The sequence below is a fragment of the Myotis daubentonii genome, chromosome 6 (genome assembly GCF_963259705.1).
Source record: "Myotis daubentonii chromosome 6, mMyoDau2.1, whole genome shotgun sequence".
NCBI lineage: Eukaryota > Metazoa > Chordata > Mammalia > Chiroptera > Vespertilionidae > Myotis > Myotis daubentonii.
Genome location: NC_081845.1, coordinates 30624555 through 30637436, shown reverse-complemented (window position 1 = coordinate 30637436; position 12882 = coordinate 30624555). Strand labels below are relative to the sequence as shown.

The 12882-nt window shown below is 36.0% G+C and overlaps 1 protein-coding gene across 8 annotated transcripts in view; it reads right to left on the bottom strand.

Moving 5' to 3' along the window:
* The window catches only part of UTRN (utrophin), a 446319-nt gene that overhangs the window by 35219 nt on the left and 398218 nt on the right, over positions 1 to 12882 (bottom strand). For all 8 annotated transcript variants that reach the window (XM_059700586.1, XM_059700589.1, XM_059700588.1 and 5 more), the window contains 2 exons: positions 11043 to 11209; positions 5536 to 5647 (listed from right to left, as the gene is read on the bottom strand). In XM_059700586.1, coding sequence (XP_059556569.1) covers positions 5536 to 5647; positions 11043 to 11209 — 279 coding nt within the window. The remainder of the gene's footprint in view (positions 1 to 5535; positions 5648 to 11042; positions 11210 to 12882) is intronic.

Genomic DNA, 12882 nt, shown 5'->3' with positions numbered 1-12882 from the left:
TTTTTAGTAGAGAACTGTGATTTTTTTTACAGGTTCTGAAAACCCTGAACATATTTGGTTTATTTCTCCACATATTAGCCAATACCAGCAAGAATATGCTTAGAACTGTTGCTTTAAAGCTAACATGCATTTGCTTTAAAAAATGCAATACAAATTCCGTCTTAGGTGTTGTTGACTTAATAAGCTATTTACCATTGAGGCATTATTTTTTTCCTTATCCTCCCCTCTTCCCACCAAAATCTTAACAAAACTATCAGTACAAACTAGTCCTATCCAAAACAAGCATGTAAGCAGCGAATTTTGCAATGATTCCACCCCAACAATTTGAATGCTGGGAGTAGCTGATGTTGCTAACCTTTCTGGCAATAAAATTTTGCAAATATCCTATCCCTTCCCTGAGCTAATTGAGCTAACATGTCTCTCAGAACACCTTCCTATGCTGGCCAGACCTTCAGTTGCTGATATATGTATTGACCAATGGGGAAGTACTTTGCTGCCTTTCCCCATTTCTCCTTTTCCGGCCACTGTCTCTCACCAGATGCACAGTCTCTGTCTGTTTACCTTTCTGTCCCCACTAGCGTGGACTCTGTGTTCTTCTACTTATGAACACAATTCCCTACATCTTGTTCATAATTGAAAGTTCAACCTTTCTCCTTCAGTGAATCCTGATGCTCCCCTACGATCATCTCCATCAGAGGCTGTATAATCTCTCCCTCACAAATGCCAAGGAAAGAAGTAACACCATCTTCCCCTTAGCCTCAGCGGATCAGCCACTAAAACAAAGTGCCTGTCCACTCCCTTTGACTGGACTTGACCAGACACAGTATCATCTGTCACTTCTAGAGACTGATAGTCTTCTAAAGCCCATCTCATCTCTATAACCTTTCATGTCCCTTCAGTCACACACTGGGATATGACCACACCTCAGGACTCATCATAACACATCTTTCATTCCCAAATCTCTATCTTGGAGAAGTCTTTCACTGCCTGGAACCTTCTTACCCTTGCTCCTACTTTTTTAATATGAGTAAATCCATTCTTGTCCCCAGGATCTTGATCTCTAGCCCCTCAAACCTCTTTGGGATTTCTTCAGCATAGAGATATCCCAAATCCATTATAGTACACTAACACCTTTGAATCCTTTACTCTCTTGGCCTTCAACTATACCTACCACCTTTTAATTCTAAAGCAGCTGCAATGACAGAGTCACAGACTGCAAACCTTGCCAATTAACCTCAGCTGCACTCTGGTGGCAGTGTAGCAATTAATTTACTCAATTTTTGGTGACTCATGCTTGCCCTCAGTAGCAATTCTAAATGTTTTCCATTTTCCATCATATTTAACCCTATCCAACCCTGTAAGGAATTGCAAAAACTCTTGTAAATCATATGTAAAATTCACCATCCTCTTTCTCTAACCGACTATCACATGTTCTAACATACGAATGTTTCTAATTTGAATCAATTTAGGTTATTTGCAACAGAGAATATAGATAATTTTTTACAAAGATCCAATTAGGGTAATTTTCATTATAAAATTAAATGAAAATAATATAAAGTGTAGCCATCTTAAAAATAAATGATAATCCCCAAATTCGAACATGTAGTGAGCAGGTAATAAGAAAAAAAATCTGACTATTATCTTGATCCATAAACTTAATCATGTAAAAATGCTATAGTCTTTTGTTGAAATTCCCCACATAGAGGTCATCTTCCATTCATTATATTTTCTCTGTATCTCCAGTCCCCAACAATATGCCAGGTATAAAACAGGGTCCCCATTGAATATAATATTCCTGAAAATACACAGAAAATACTATTTGCTTATGACTACATCCCAATGGAGTTAAATAATAAATCTATGGTCAATGCCACTGATTTTGAACAAATCATTTACCTTCTGTAAGATTTAGTTTTTTCTTTAAAATGAGAATGACTTAGTTAGATCCTTTCCAGCTTTAATATTCTCCAATTAGTGTTTATAACAGCAGATATGAGCTCATTTAGCTTTTATGGACCAGAATTAACCAAGCATAGTAAGAAAAAGAGTCCTCAAGTAATTTAAAAGACAACAGAAGAGGTAAAAGCAACACACACACACACACACACACACACCAAAACAAAACAAAAAAACAATACAGGATAACACAGACTCAAATATTAACTGGTAAAGTAAGGGCTATTGGTAGAAATCACAGAATGACATTGTTTTGGTGAGGAGAAACAGAAGAGCTTGGGAATAGTTCTTCTGTACCAAGTAAGAGCTGAGCTGCTTTTGTGAAAGGTGGGATTTTAATTAATAGAGAGAGAATGGTGACAGGTATTAAATATAGTCTGTATCATGTTGTCTGTCTTCAACTCTTATTGAGCCTAACGAAAGAATTATCAAATGTACAAATTTGGATTATAGAATGATCAGGGAAAATAAGAGTTAAAAAAAGTTATTTCTTGGAGAGAAAAATTCCACTTCATTTCTATATAAGTGTCTAATTATCAATTCCACAAAATACCTTTATAAATTATGATAGCTCATCCATACACCATTAGTCTTCCTACATCTAAAGACAAACATCGTTACAGATAATAAGCTGATATGTTCCAAGAACTATTTCTGGAGCTCTGAGGGTCTAAGATAAGGCTTATAAGTTTCAAAAACATAAGCTTCAAATATAGAAACATTGTGATTCAGCTAAACGTAAAGTAGAAAGAAATCAAGACTAATGTAACTAGAACACTTTCCTAGATACAAATGGAGATGCGCTATGAGAAATGCAAACATGAAGATATGTACGGAAAGGTCTGATCCATTTAACACTCCAGTGGTGTTTATTATCATTGTATGAATATTTTTACATTTGATTTCATTTTCTAAGGCAGATATCAACTGAGTTTAGGGAATGTTGCGTAAAAGATGGATGCACCATAAATAAAGCTCACTAAAAAGAAAAAGAATGGACAACTGTTAAATCAAGTAATTTATTAGTATTAAATTCAGGGCTATGCCTTTCAAAGACTCAACTTACATAGATTTCTCAATTTTATCCAAAGTTGTGGGGTCAAAATGCAGAAAATAACGAGCCATAAGAGATGATTTATGAATGTAGGTTGCTGATTAAGATCACTATGAAAACTTCAGAAATGGGCAAAGGACTTCCCAAAGCATGTCTGAAGAAAGGGAGCCAACCTGGACAATGCAGAGTAAGCTGTAATCTTAGACATACTAACAATGACTTTGGGAGGACTATATAACAAGAAGGATTCTAGGTAATTTACAAATTTAATTTAAAAATGATAGTTGGAAAGTGAAATTCATCAGTGTATCAGTGATACTCAAGTATGCCCCCACTGGCCAATGACTGATAGGGAAGAGATATAGATTTCAAATTTTGTGGTTATTTTGCAAAGTCATTGGGGATTACTGTAGTTAAAACCAAGAAAAATAGTAATTATATATATATTTTCTTTATACATTTTTGAATATGTAGTCATTTTTATAGATCTTTAACATATACTTTCCCTATGATTTTTTCCATTTTGACATTAGCTTTTTATACAGTTTCCTAAATTTCTAGCTATGACCATGTAAATATTAATACTATATTTCTCCCCAATCCAAATCCCTTATAATGACCCAGAGGGTCTCACAATCGGATACCTGACTTTCTTAACCCCATCTCCTGCTACGCTCCCTTTGAGATAGGATAAATTCACTTTCTATGAAATTCACTCTAGTTTCTGCTGGTCCCCAAGTCTTTTCCACCTCTTTCCCACCCCCCAGGGCCAGCTTCATGGGCATGTAACCTGTGCAGTTGTACAGGGTCCCGTGCTCAGAGAGCTCTGAACTTGGCCCAATGCTCTGCTTTTGCCATCTTGAATATCGCAATAATTTTTTAACAAGGGGCACCACATTTTCATTTTGCTTTGGTCACTTCAAAGTAGATACCAGTGCCACCTACTACACTCCCCTTGTGGAATATGCTCTCTCCTGTGCCCCAATCATACCAAACTCTTCTTCACCTCCAGACTCCCTTGTGTGCTGTCTCTTCCCTCTACTAGTTCTGTACACATGAAGTAAAGTAATTCTTTCTTTTCCTTCAATCTCAACTCAAATGTTAACATATTAGGAAGATATTAACTTACTTTTTTTTATTTAAAGTGCCTCCTGTAACCTTTTATCTCATTATCCATTTATTTCTTTAAAGGCAATTTGCTGACCTACTTACTACAATCTGTAATGATCCCATTTGTTTCCTTGTTCCTTATCAAAGATCCCCTTCTCCTAAATGGAAAGTAGCAGGAGAGTCCTAATCTTGTCTATTTTGATAGTACACTGCTGAATTATCAGGGCTGAGAACAGCATCTGACACATACTGAGTACTCAGTATTTTTTGTTGCATGAATAAGTACGTTAATCACAATAATAAATGGTACTGCACACATTTTCATGGGGGAATTTTTTCCTAGTTGAAGTTATTGTGCACTTTTATCTGTTGTAATTCTGCAACACTGTCCAAAAAGTAACTCAATTCCCTAACCAAAGAAAATGTATAGCTCTATGAATAAATTTTGTTCACTATTTGGAAGGAGGTTAAAAAATAGCTGTTGACAGAAAATGAAGATCACTTCAGAAAGCATAGCTTTATATAAAAGGAACAATATGAATTAATATCCAGTGCTAGTGAAGCCCTAGTAAAATCAGTATATTAACAAAATGTAATAATAATAATATGGCATAAACCTCTTTTGGAAAAATGACATAAAGTATTTTGGCTTTGAAAATACTCATAGTCACTCACTTCTAGTACTTTATTATATGGAAGTGTAATTTATATGTAATATGGAAAAAGTGATCTTTACAATCATATTTATGAGTGTTGTTTATAATATCAGAAAATTGAAAATAAGCTAAATATCCAAATTTAAGGTAATGGTTAAATAATTTAGAGTAATTCATTCAATTAAATAATCTTTAAAAAGGAAAAGTTATACTATGTGACAACAGAGAGGAAAACGTATTACACAACATGTTCACTAAAAACATCAGAATCAAACTTATATAAATATAAAAGTAAACAAAATCTTAAAATCAGAGACATGGAAAAATACTGGAAGGGAGCTTGAACAGGAGCTAGATTTATGAATTTTTTTACTCTCATTTTCTACATTATTTTTAATGTAAATATGTAATTATTAAAACATATTTTGAAGATGTCTACAAGAAACATGACTTCCTATCACATAATATCATTTTCAATGTAGGTCAGCATGAGCTCTTAATAGAGTCTGCTGCCAAGAAAGTTGTTTAAAATCACAGACAGAAATGAAATTTAATTAATTAATTTTTATGAAAAGTGTATGATTCTGTTAATAAACATAATATAGATTTATTTATTTAAAAGAAAACAAAACAAGAAAGTATAATTAAATCATCTTAAAAGTGACTTTTGCCCCAAAGTTATTTAAACCGAATAATTTCAGATGCTAGTTAATTAAAAGGCAATATACTGAAACAAACAAACACTGGCTCAGTACTCACAGGTATACAATATTCCACCATTGGATAATGTAATTTGTGACCTTTTGCTGTTCGACCCGAAAAAAAGCAACTCTGGCAGACATCATAGTTAAAATGCTTTAGGCTTCTATACCTAGAGAGAAGAAAATAAAATTATAAAATTCATTGGCATGCCTATATTTAGTCCAAATCAATCATTTGTGGAAGGAATTTCATTCATCCAAATCACTACAAACGTATATTGGCCACAAACATGGAATTTGCTTAGTGACACTGGACATCGCTCTTCATTTGCAGAATCTTATTTTGAGGAGTGAAACTCTAAATTCTAAGTTTCAGAATGGAAAGTATCTCCCAGATCCTCCATCTGCCAGAATGGCAGGTAGTAACTAAGAACATAAATATATTCATATTAACAGAAAAAAAATAATAAAGAAAAGGACTAAGAATGAAAATGGAAACAAAATGTAAAGGGTAGGTGAGATTAATACTGTAAACCATTAAGTGCTGAGTAGCTTCTAAAATGACCTGCAAAAAGCACTTGCAAATCGATCTCAAGAAAATAAATCAGCACATACTACTCCATCCAGCTTATTGTGGCAACCTGGTCTGAAACATTCACCTACACTAATATTTCTTGACCTATGCATGTCTTGACAAATATGACTGACATCTTGTCTTCTAAATGGAGTTTGTTTATTTCTGAACACTCCATGGCAAAAGGCCATTCTCCCTTCATTAGTACCAGACCCTTGTACTATTAGTGGGTGGTGTGCCCTGTGAAAATATGTTTTCCAGTCTCTCTTGCTGATGGTGGTGACCAATGCAATACAAGTCAAAGTCACTGGGTGGGATTTCAAGGGACTAACTCAGTTGGGAAGAAGCATGGCCCCGCTTCCTCCTTCCTGGAAAATGAATCTGACATCAAGAAGAGACATTCTGACAGGGGGAGATAAATGGTGATGGAAGGAGACAATTTGGGATGGTAAACACACAATACAATACACAGATGATGTATTGTAGAACTGTATACCTGAAACCTATGTAATTTTAGTAAGCAATGTCACCCAAAACATTCAATAAAAAAGTAAAAAAAATAAAAAAAGAATAAGAAGAACAGCTATTCTGTTAGCATGGGGTGACCTTGAAAATGGTAGCCATGTATTAAGGACGACAGAGCATAAAGCCAGAACTATGAAAAGGGGATGCCGGTCAAATGGTACAAATTTCCAGTTATAAGAGGAATAATTTCCAGGAATCTAATGTGTAAAATAATGATTATAGTTAATAATACTATATTGTATACTTGAAAATTGCTAAGAGAGAAAATTTTAAATGTTCTTACCACAAAAACGAAGTGGTAATTTTGTGACATGATGCAGGTGTTTCCTAACAATATGGAGGTAATCATTTTGCAGCAAGTATATCAAATCAACATATTATACACTTTAAATTTACACAATGTTATATGTCAATTTTATCTCAAAACTGGGGATGTGTGTGTGTGGGGGGGGTGCGGGGGGAGAACAGTGGACCCAAATGACAGGGAAGTCACCATTCAGTCCTGGATTTCTATCTTAGGACTTTTTTTTTTTTAACATGAAAATAAACTAAACTTCTAACTTGTTTATGCTTCTATTAAGCAGCTGAATGTAATCCTAACTGAAACAATTCCCAGTTTACAAAACATCCTGCAAATCCAAGATTTCATTAAAATTTAATTTGGAAGTAATTACAGAAAGACTCTAGCAGGATTTGTAAAAGTTCAGGGAAAATAAAAGAAAAAAAAATATATATATATATATACACACACACACACACAAAGTGGTAGCAGAGTCAACCTGGAAAAAGTTGACATTATTCTACAAGGCCCATACTCTTTTATTTTTAGTTCTGGAGTTGGCTTCCCATTCTTCCTTGTAGCTCAGAGAAAGAGAAAATCCTTTACCTAAGAGCTAAAGGACCCATTCTGTCTCAGCCCTGTTTTATTATTGGAGTTGTTCTTACATTATTCTTTCCATGGATAACCTCTGTGCAATCATTAAGTTGATTAGTTTGAAGGAACCTTTGCTTAGTCTCACCTCTAAACCAGATATCGACTCTAGGTCTGTTTCTCCTCTGTTCAGAAATTAAACATTTTAAATGGACTACATTCTCAAAATAGAAAATTGGGAAAATATATATGCAAGTAGAAGGAAGATGATAACACTGACATATTTACTTCAAGTTAGAGCTGGACTCCTTGAGCCAGTTGTTTGCACATACTAACCCCCTTATTTTTTTGAGCCTGAGATGTGCCTTCCAACCTTATTATGACCTGGAAAGAGTTCTTTTTAAAATTACCAGTGACCTCCCAAATCAAAGGTCTGTTCTTACATCTGATGTTTAGAATCTCTCTGTTGCACCTAACATCTCTAACATCTTTCTAAAGCTCTCTTTCTGATTTCTACAACACTATGATTCTTCACTTCTCTTGAGAACTCTGATCATCTGTCTTATCTTGCCTTCTGCTGAGCATCATCATTGTTCAGGCTTTTCAATAAACAGTGTAATATCACCTATAGGCTGACCTATTATCGCACTAATGTTTATTAGTTTCGGTAATAATAACAAGAGCTAACATTTATTGACTGCTTGCTCTTTTTGTGATAGGTACTGCCCTAGTCACTTTTCATACATTAATTATTCCTGGGAGGAAACACTCTCTGAATTTGAAGTTGAAGATACTCAGATTCAGGAAGGCCAATTAATTTATCCAAAGTCACACAGTCAAATGGTAGATTCAGGATTCAAACCTAAGCAGCCGGACTCCAGAGCTAGTTCTCAATACAGCACCTCCCGCGCGTCCTGCTATAACCTTGATCTCTAACCATCTACCTGGTCAACTCCACATCTTATATTAGAGACATCTATATATAAAATTTACATTAAATACCTAAAATTCAATATTTAATATTGTTCACCTATTTATTGTAACTGCTCTTTCATTTGTCTCTTATGAAATATTTCAAGTTTATTCAAAAGCAGAGAGTATCCCATATAATAACAGCCTAATATGCTAAGTGTCTGGTCAGCAGTTCAAACAATCAAAGCGTAATATGCTAATGATATGCTAAGACTGCTCAACCATTCATTATGACATGCACTGACCACCAGGGGGAAGATGCTCCAACCAGTAGGTGAGCTTGCTGCTGCAGTCTGGCTGATCAGGACTGAGTGAGACGGGCCCAACACATCCTGGAGCCTCCCATGGTCCCTCCCTGGCTGTCCAACCTCCCAAGTCCCTCCCTCGACCTGGCCTCTTGCAATCCAGGACTCCTCAGGGATGTCAGAGAGCTGGTTTTGACCTGATCCCGCAGGTCAGGCCAAGGGACCCCACTGGTGCACGAATTTGTGCACTGGGCCTCTAGTAACATAATAAATATCCATGTACCCACATCTCAGCTGTGTTGAATTATAATATTATGCTGCAATTATTTCAGTTTTTTTCTATTTAGGAAATAAAACATTAAAAGTACAATCAAATGCTAATAACTTTTAGAGTCTTTTGTCCTCTCCTTCACTCTGAGAAATCCCATCACTCCACATCTCCCTGGGCTATAGCATGGCTGTATGTAGCAGGCTTTACATAAGCCGGTCTCTCCAGATCAGTTTATCTGGATGGTTCCTGTGATTTCACATTACTTTTTTATACAGCATACCACTTTTGGTCTAATAATCAATGTCCTAAATCTATTGTTCTGTTCAGTATCATCTAATTGTTTCTTAATGTCAAATCTCACCTCTTCTAAAAATCTAGCCTGCTTTTTAAAAAATACCATATCGACTAAGAGCATGAACTGCAGAGTCAAAAAGATTATATTTGAATCCAGTTTTGTCTTCACTTATTGGATATCTGGCCTTGGGCAAGTTGCCTAATCTCTGAGTCTTAGTTCATTCATGTGTAATGTAGAGATAATCCTGCCAATCTTCAGGGATTTTATGGAGAGTAAATGAAATAACAAATGCAGCGTTTGAGCACAGAGCCTGACATGCAGTAAGCACTGGAAGAATAGCAGTGATTATTAGTGCTGATGGTTATATCTTATTTGGACTATCATAGTTTGCTACATTCCAGCTATTCCTTTCGTCTCTGTCTGCCTGTCTACCAGGTGCTTTAAACTTAGCCTCTCCAAGAAACCTGCTGCATATCAATGGACCTTTTCCATCTTCCTCACCCAGGGTTTGCCCTCTGACTTCCACTGGCTGTCAGGCTCATGCTGATTCTGCCTCCCACTGACTACCTGCCTTTCCATAGACTGTACAGCCTCGCTGGCACCAGGCGCTCAGAACCTTCACACTCTGAATTGGCTTCCCAGCATACCATGCCTGGAGGACAGGATATTTACACTCAGTTTCTCAGTTTGCCATTCTCAGAAAATGCAACAATACTCTTCATACAAAGTATGCTGGTAAAGTCAGCCAAATGACAGTGATTTGTTTAGTCTAGCACACTGACACTGATACTATATACAACACCACCAATCCTAGCCATGCTGATTGACCCTCCATGAGCGAAATCACCACCTTAGTTATTTCCTCTTTCGGAATGAGTGAAAGGCACATACAGAACCTTGAGTTCCACTGCTGAGTAGTCTTGCATTTTTCATAATTGACTTCCAAATCCAACTGGGATTACTTTCTATATTCCTTGAGTAAGAGAAACATATATATTCTAATGCATACTTATCGTAATACAAGGAGGTGAAAGGACTATGACAGTCAAGACACTTCATCGTGGGGCCAACCTTTAACCCTATACTCTCTGCTTTGTGGCCACAAACTGATGAATCTGACACTGATTACACTAACGTTCAGTGGTGAGCAGTGCTCTTTGTGTGCGTTATTTAAATTTTGCTCTATGCTTACCAAGTTTGACCCCAAAGGCCTCAGAACATCACCCAATCCCATCAGGGCCATATATGTATAATGATTTGTGCAATTATCATGCATGAACATTTCTGTGAAATATGTAATAGAAATTCAGAAAAGTCTTTGGTTCTGGAGCAAAATAATATATATTTTTTAATTCTTTATTGATTAAGGTATTACATATGTCTCCTTTTCCCTCCATTACCCCGCCCCCCCCATCAGCACATGCCCTCATCCCCCTTGTGTCTGTGTCCATTGATTATGCTTATATGCATGCATACAAGTACTATGGTTGATCTCTACCCCCTCTCCCACCCTCCCCTGCATTCCCTCTGAGGTTTGACAGCCTGTTCAATGCTTCTCTGCCTCTGGAGCTATTTTCGTTCATCAGTTTATGTTGTTCATTATATTGCAAAATAATATTAAAATAATAACAAGCTTCATGTACTGGCTATAGGAAATGGCATTTTAGCCAGAGTATGCTGAGCATCTCATTTATTTAGAAGGCAACCCTCCCCCCCCCAATAGGAATGAATGGAAGGGATGATAGACATACACTGAGCTGACATCTACAGAACAGAAAATCGTCTCCTGCCACCGTCTGTGGTAGATCTTACCTGAATCCAACAATTGGACATTCTTTACAGATGTTGCATTTGGCCTGATGTTTTGCAGTTTCAGCTGCTGCCACTCGATGTAAAACTGGCAGCCAAACCATGGACTGTGGTTCTAGACGCATCCAGTCTATAAAGTCTTTCACACTTATCTCTGGCTTGTTGTTATTCTGGTGAGGAAGCAAATACATTAAATGTGAAGAAAATTTATTTATTTAAATTGCAGCAAGTGTTGCTGCTTCATAATCTTCTGAAGAATCTGTGCACAATTACACATTATGTACTTCTTTCCACGTCAGTTAAATCATAAAATATTTAAGGTTCTTCAAGGACAGAAAATTCTAGAATTTAAAAAGATAAAAAAGCAGTCCTAGTCAGTTTGGCTCAGTGGATAGAGCATCCACCCATGGACTGAAGGATCCTGGGTTTGATTCCAGTCAAGGGCACGTACCTTGGTTGCAGGTTTGATCCCTGGCCCTGGTTGGGATGCATGCAGGGAGGCAACCAATTGATGTTTCTCTTTCACATCGATGTTTCTCTCTCTCTGTTTCTCCCTCTCCCTTCCACTCTCTCTAAAAGCCAATGGAAAAATAACCTTGGGTGAAGATTAATAAAAACGGCAAGAGAGAGAGAGAGAGAGAGAGAGAGAGAGAAAGAGAGAGAGAGAGAGAGAGAGAGAGAGAATATGAATGAATATTGTCATAGAAGAAGAAGAAAAAAACCCCAGTACTTTCATATACTCAGATTAAAAAACAAAAAAAAACCCTGCACAATTCTAGGTATTCTTTTCACATATATGCTTTAATCCCATAAAATTCACTCATCTAAGACAGTAAAAATGTGTGAAAGCAAAAACTCACTAATTACTTTCCAAAAGTGAAGGCCATTATAAATGGTACATAAAAACGGTTATTTTTGTGTCCTGCTCCAGTCCTGTTACAACATCACACAGGGGGGAACAGTACTATGAATGTTCTTGGCAAGATTTCAAAATTTATAACAAAATGTATGAAACATCTTAGTCCCCTTGTAAATCTTAACACTCTTAACATCTTAATTTATTTTCATATGTGCCAAATTAAATTTGTACCAACATCTTTCTTCTGTTGTTGTCTAAGTCATTCTATGAACCAGGACATAGGAAATACATTTAGAATTTTCAATTGGTATTTTTTGTTCTCTCTAAAACAAGAAAAATGGCTATTATAAAACGTAATAACCCATAACATCAATTCACCTTAAAAAGATGGTGTGAGCATTTTTTTCTCTTCAATGATAAATCACTGAGTATGCTTTGAGAAAATATCTGTAGGCTGTACTTTAAGCAAATGTATGGTGTCACTAGTAACAGTTCTAAAATGCTTTATATATAGTAAGCATTAAAAAGAAACTAACATGCTTTTTCCATTTTAACATCAACAACTTAGACCAGTATAAAACTTTGTGTATCATTCTCCTTTTGCATATCAGTTCTCAAAGAAAAGACCTTATTTTAATAACATTTTTATTTTATATATGTTTTAAAATCTTGCCTCCAAGGAACTCAGGGCTGAAATATTTATTAAGTAGCTGTAATATTCAAGGCACTGTGCAAAGGGATACAATAATAAAAAGGTAAAAATTATCCTTATTCATGAAGCTTAGATTTTTATGAAAGAACAAAACTGAACAGGCAAATCTTAACAATTTAATATGTAATTATAATTGTAATGAGCACCCTAAGAAGGCAGAGGTGACACAGGGGAATACAGTAAGACACATAACCTCTTCTAAAGAGGTCAGGGAAGGGTTTTCAGAGGGTTTTAGATTTAAGGAAAGATCTAAAAAATAAATAAAGATTGGT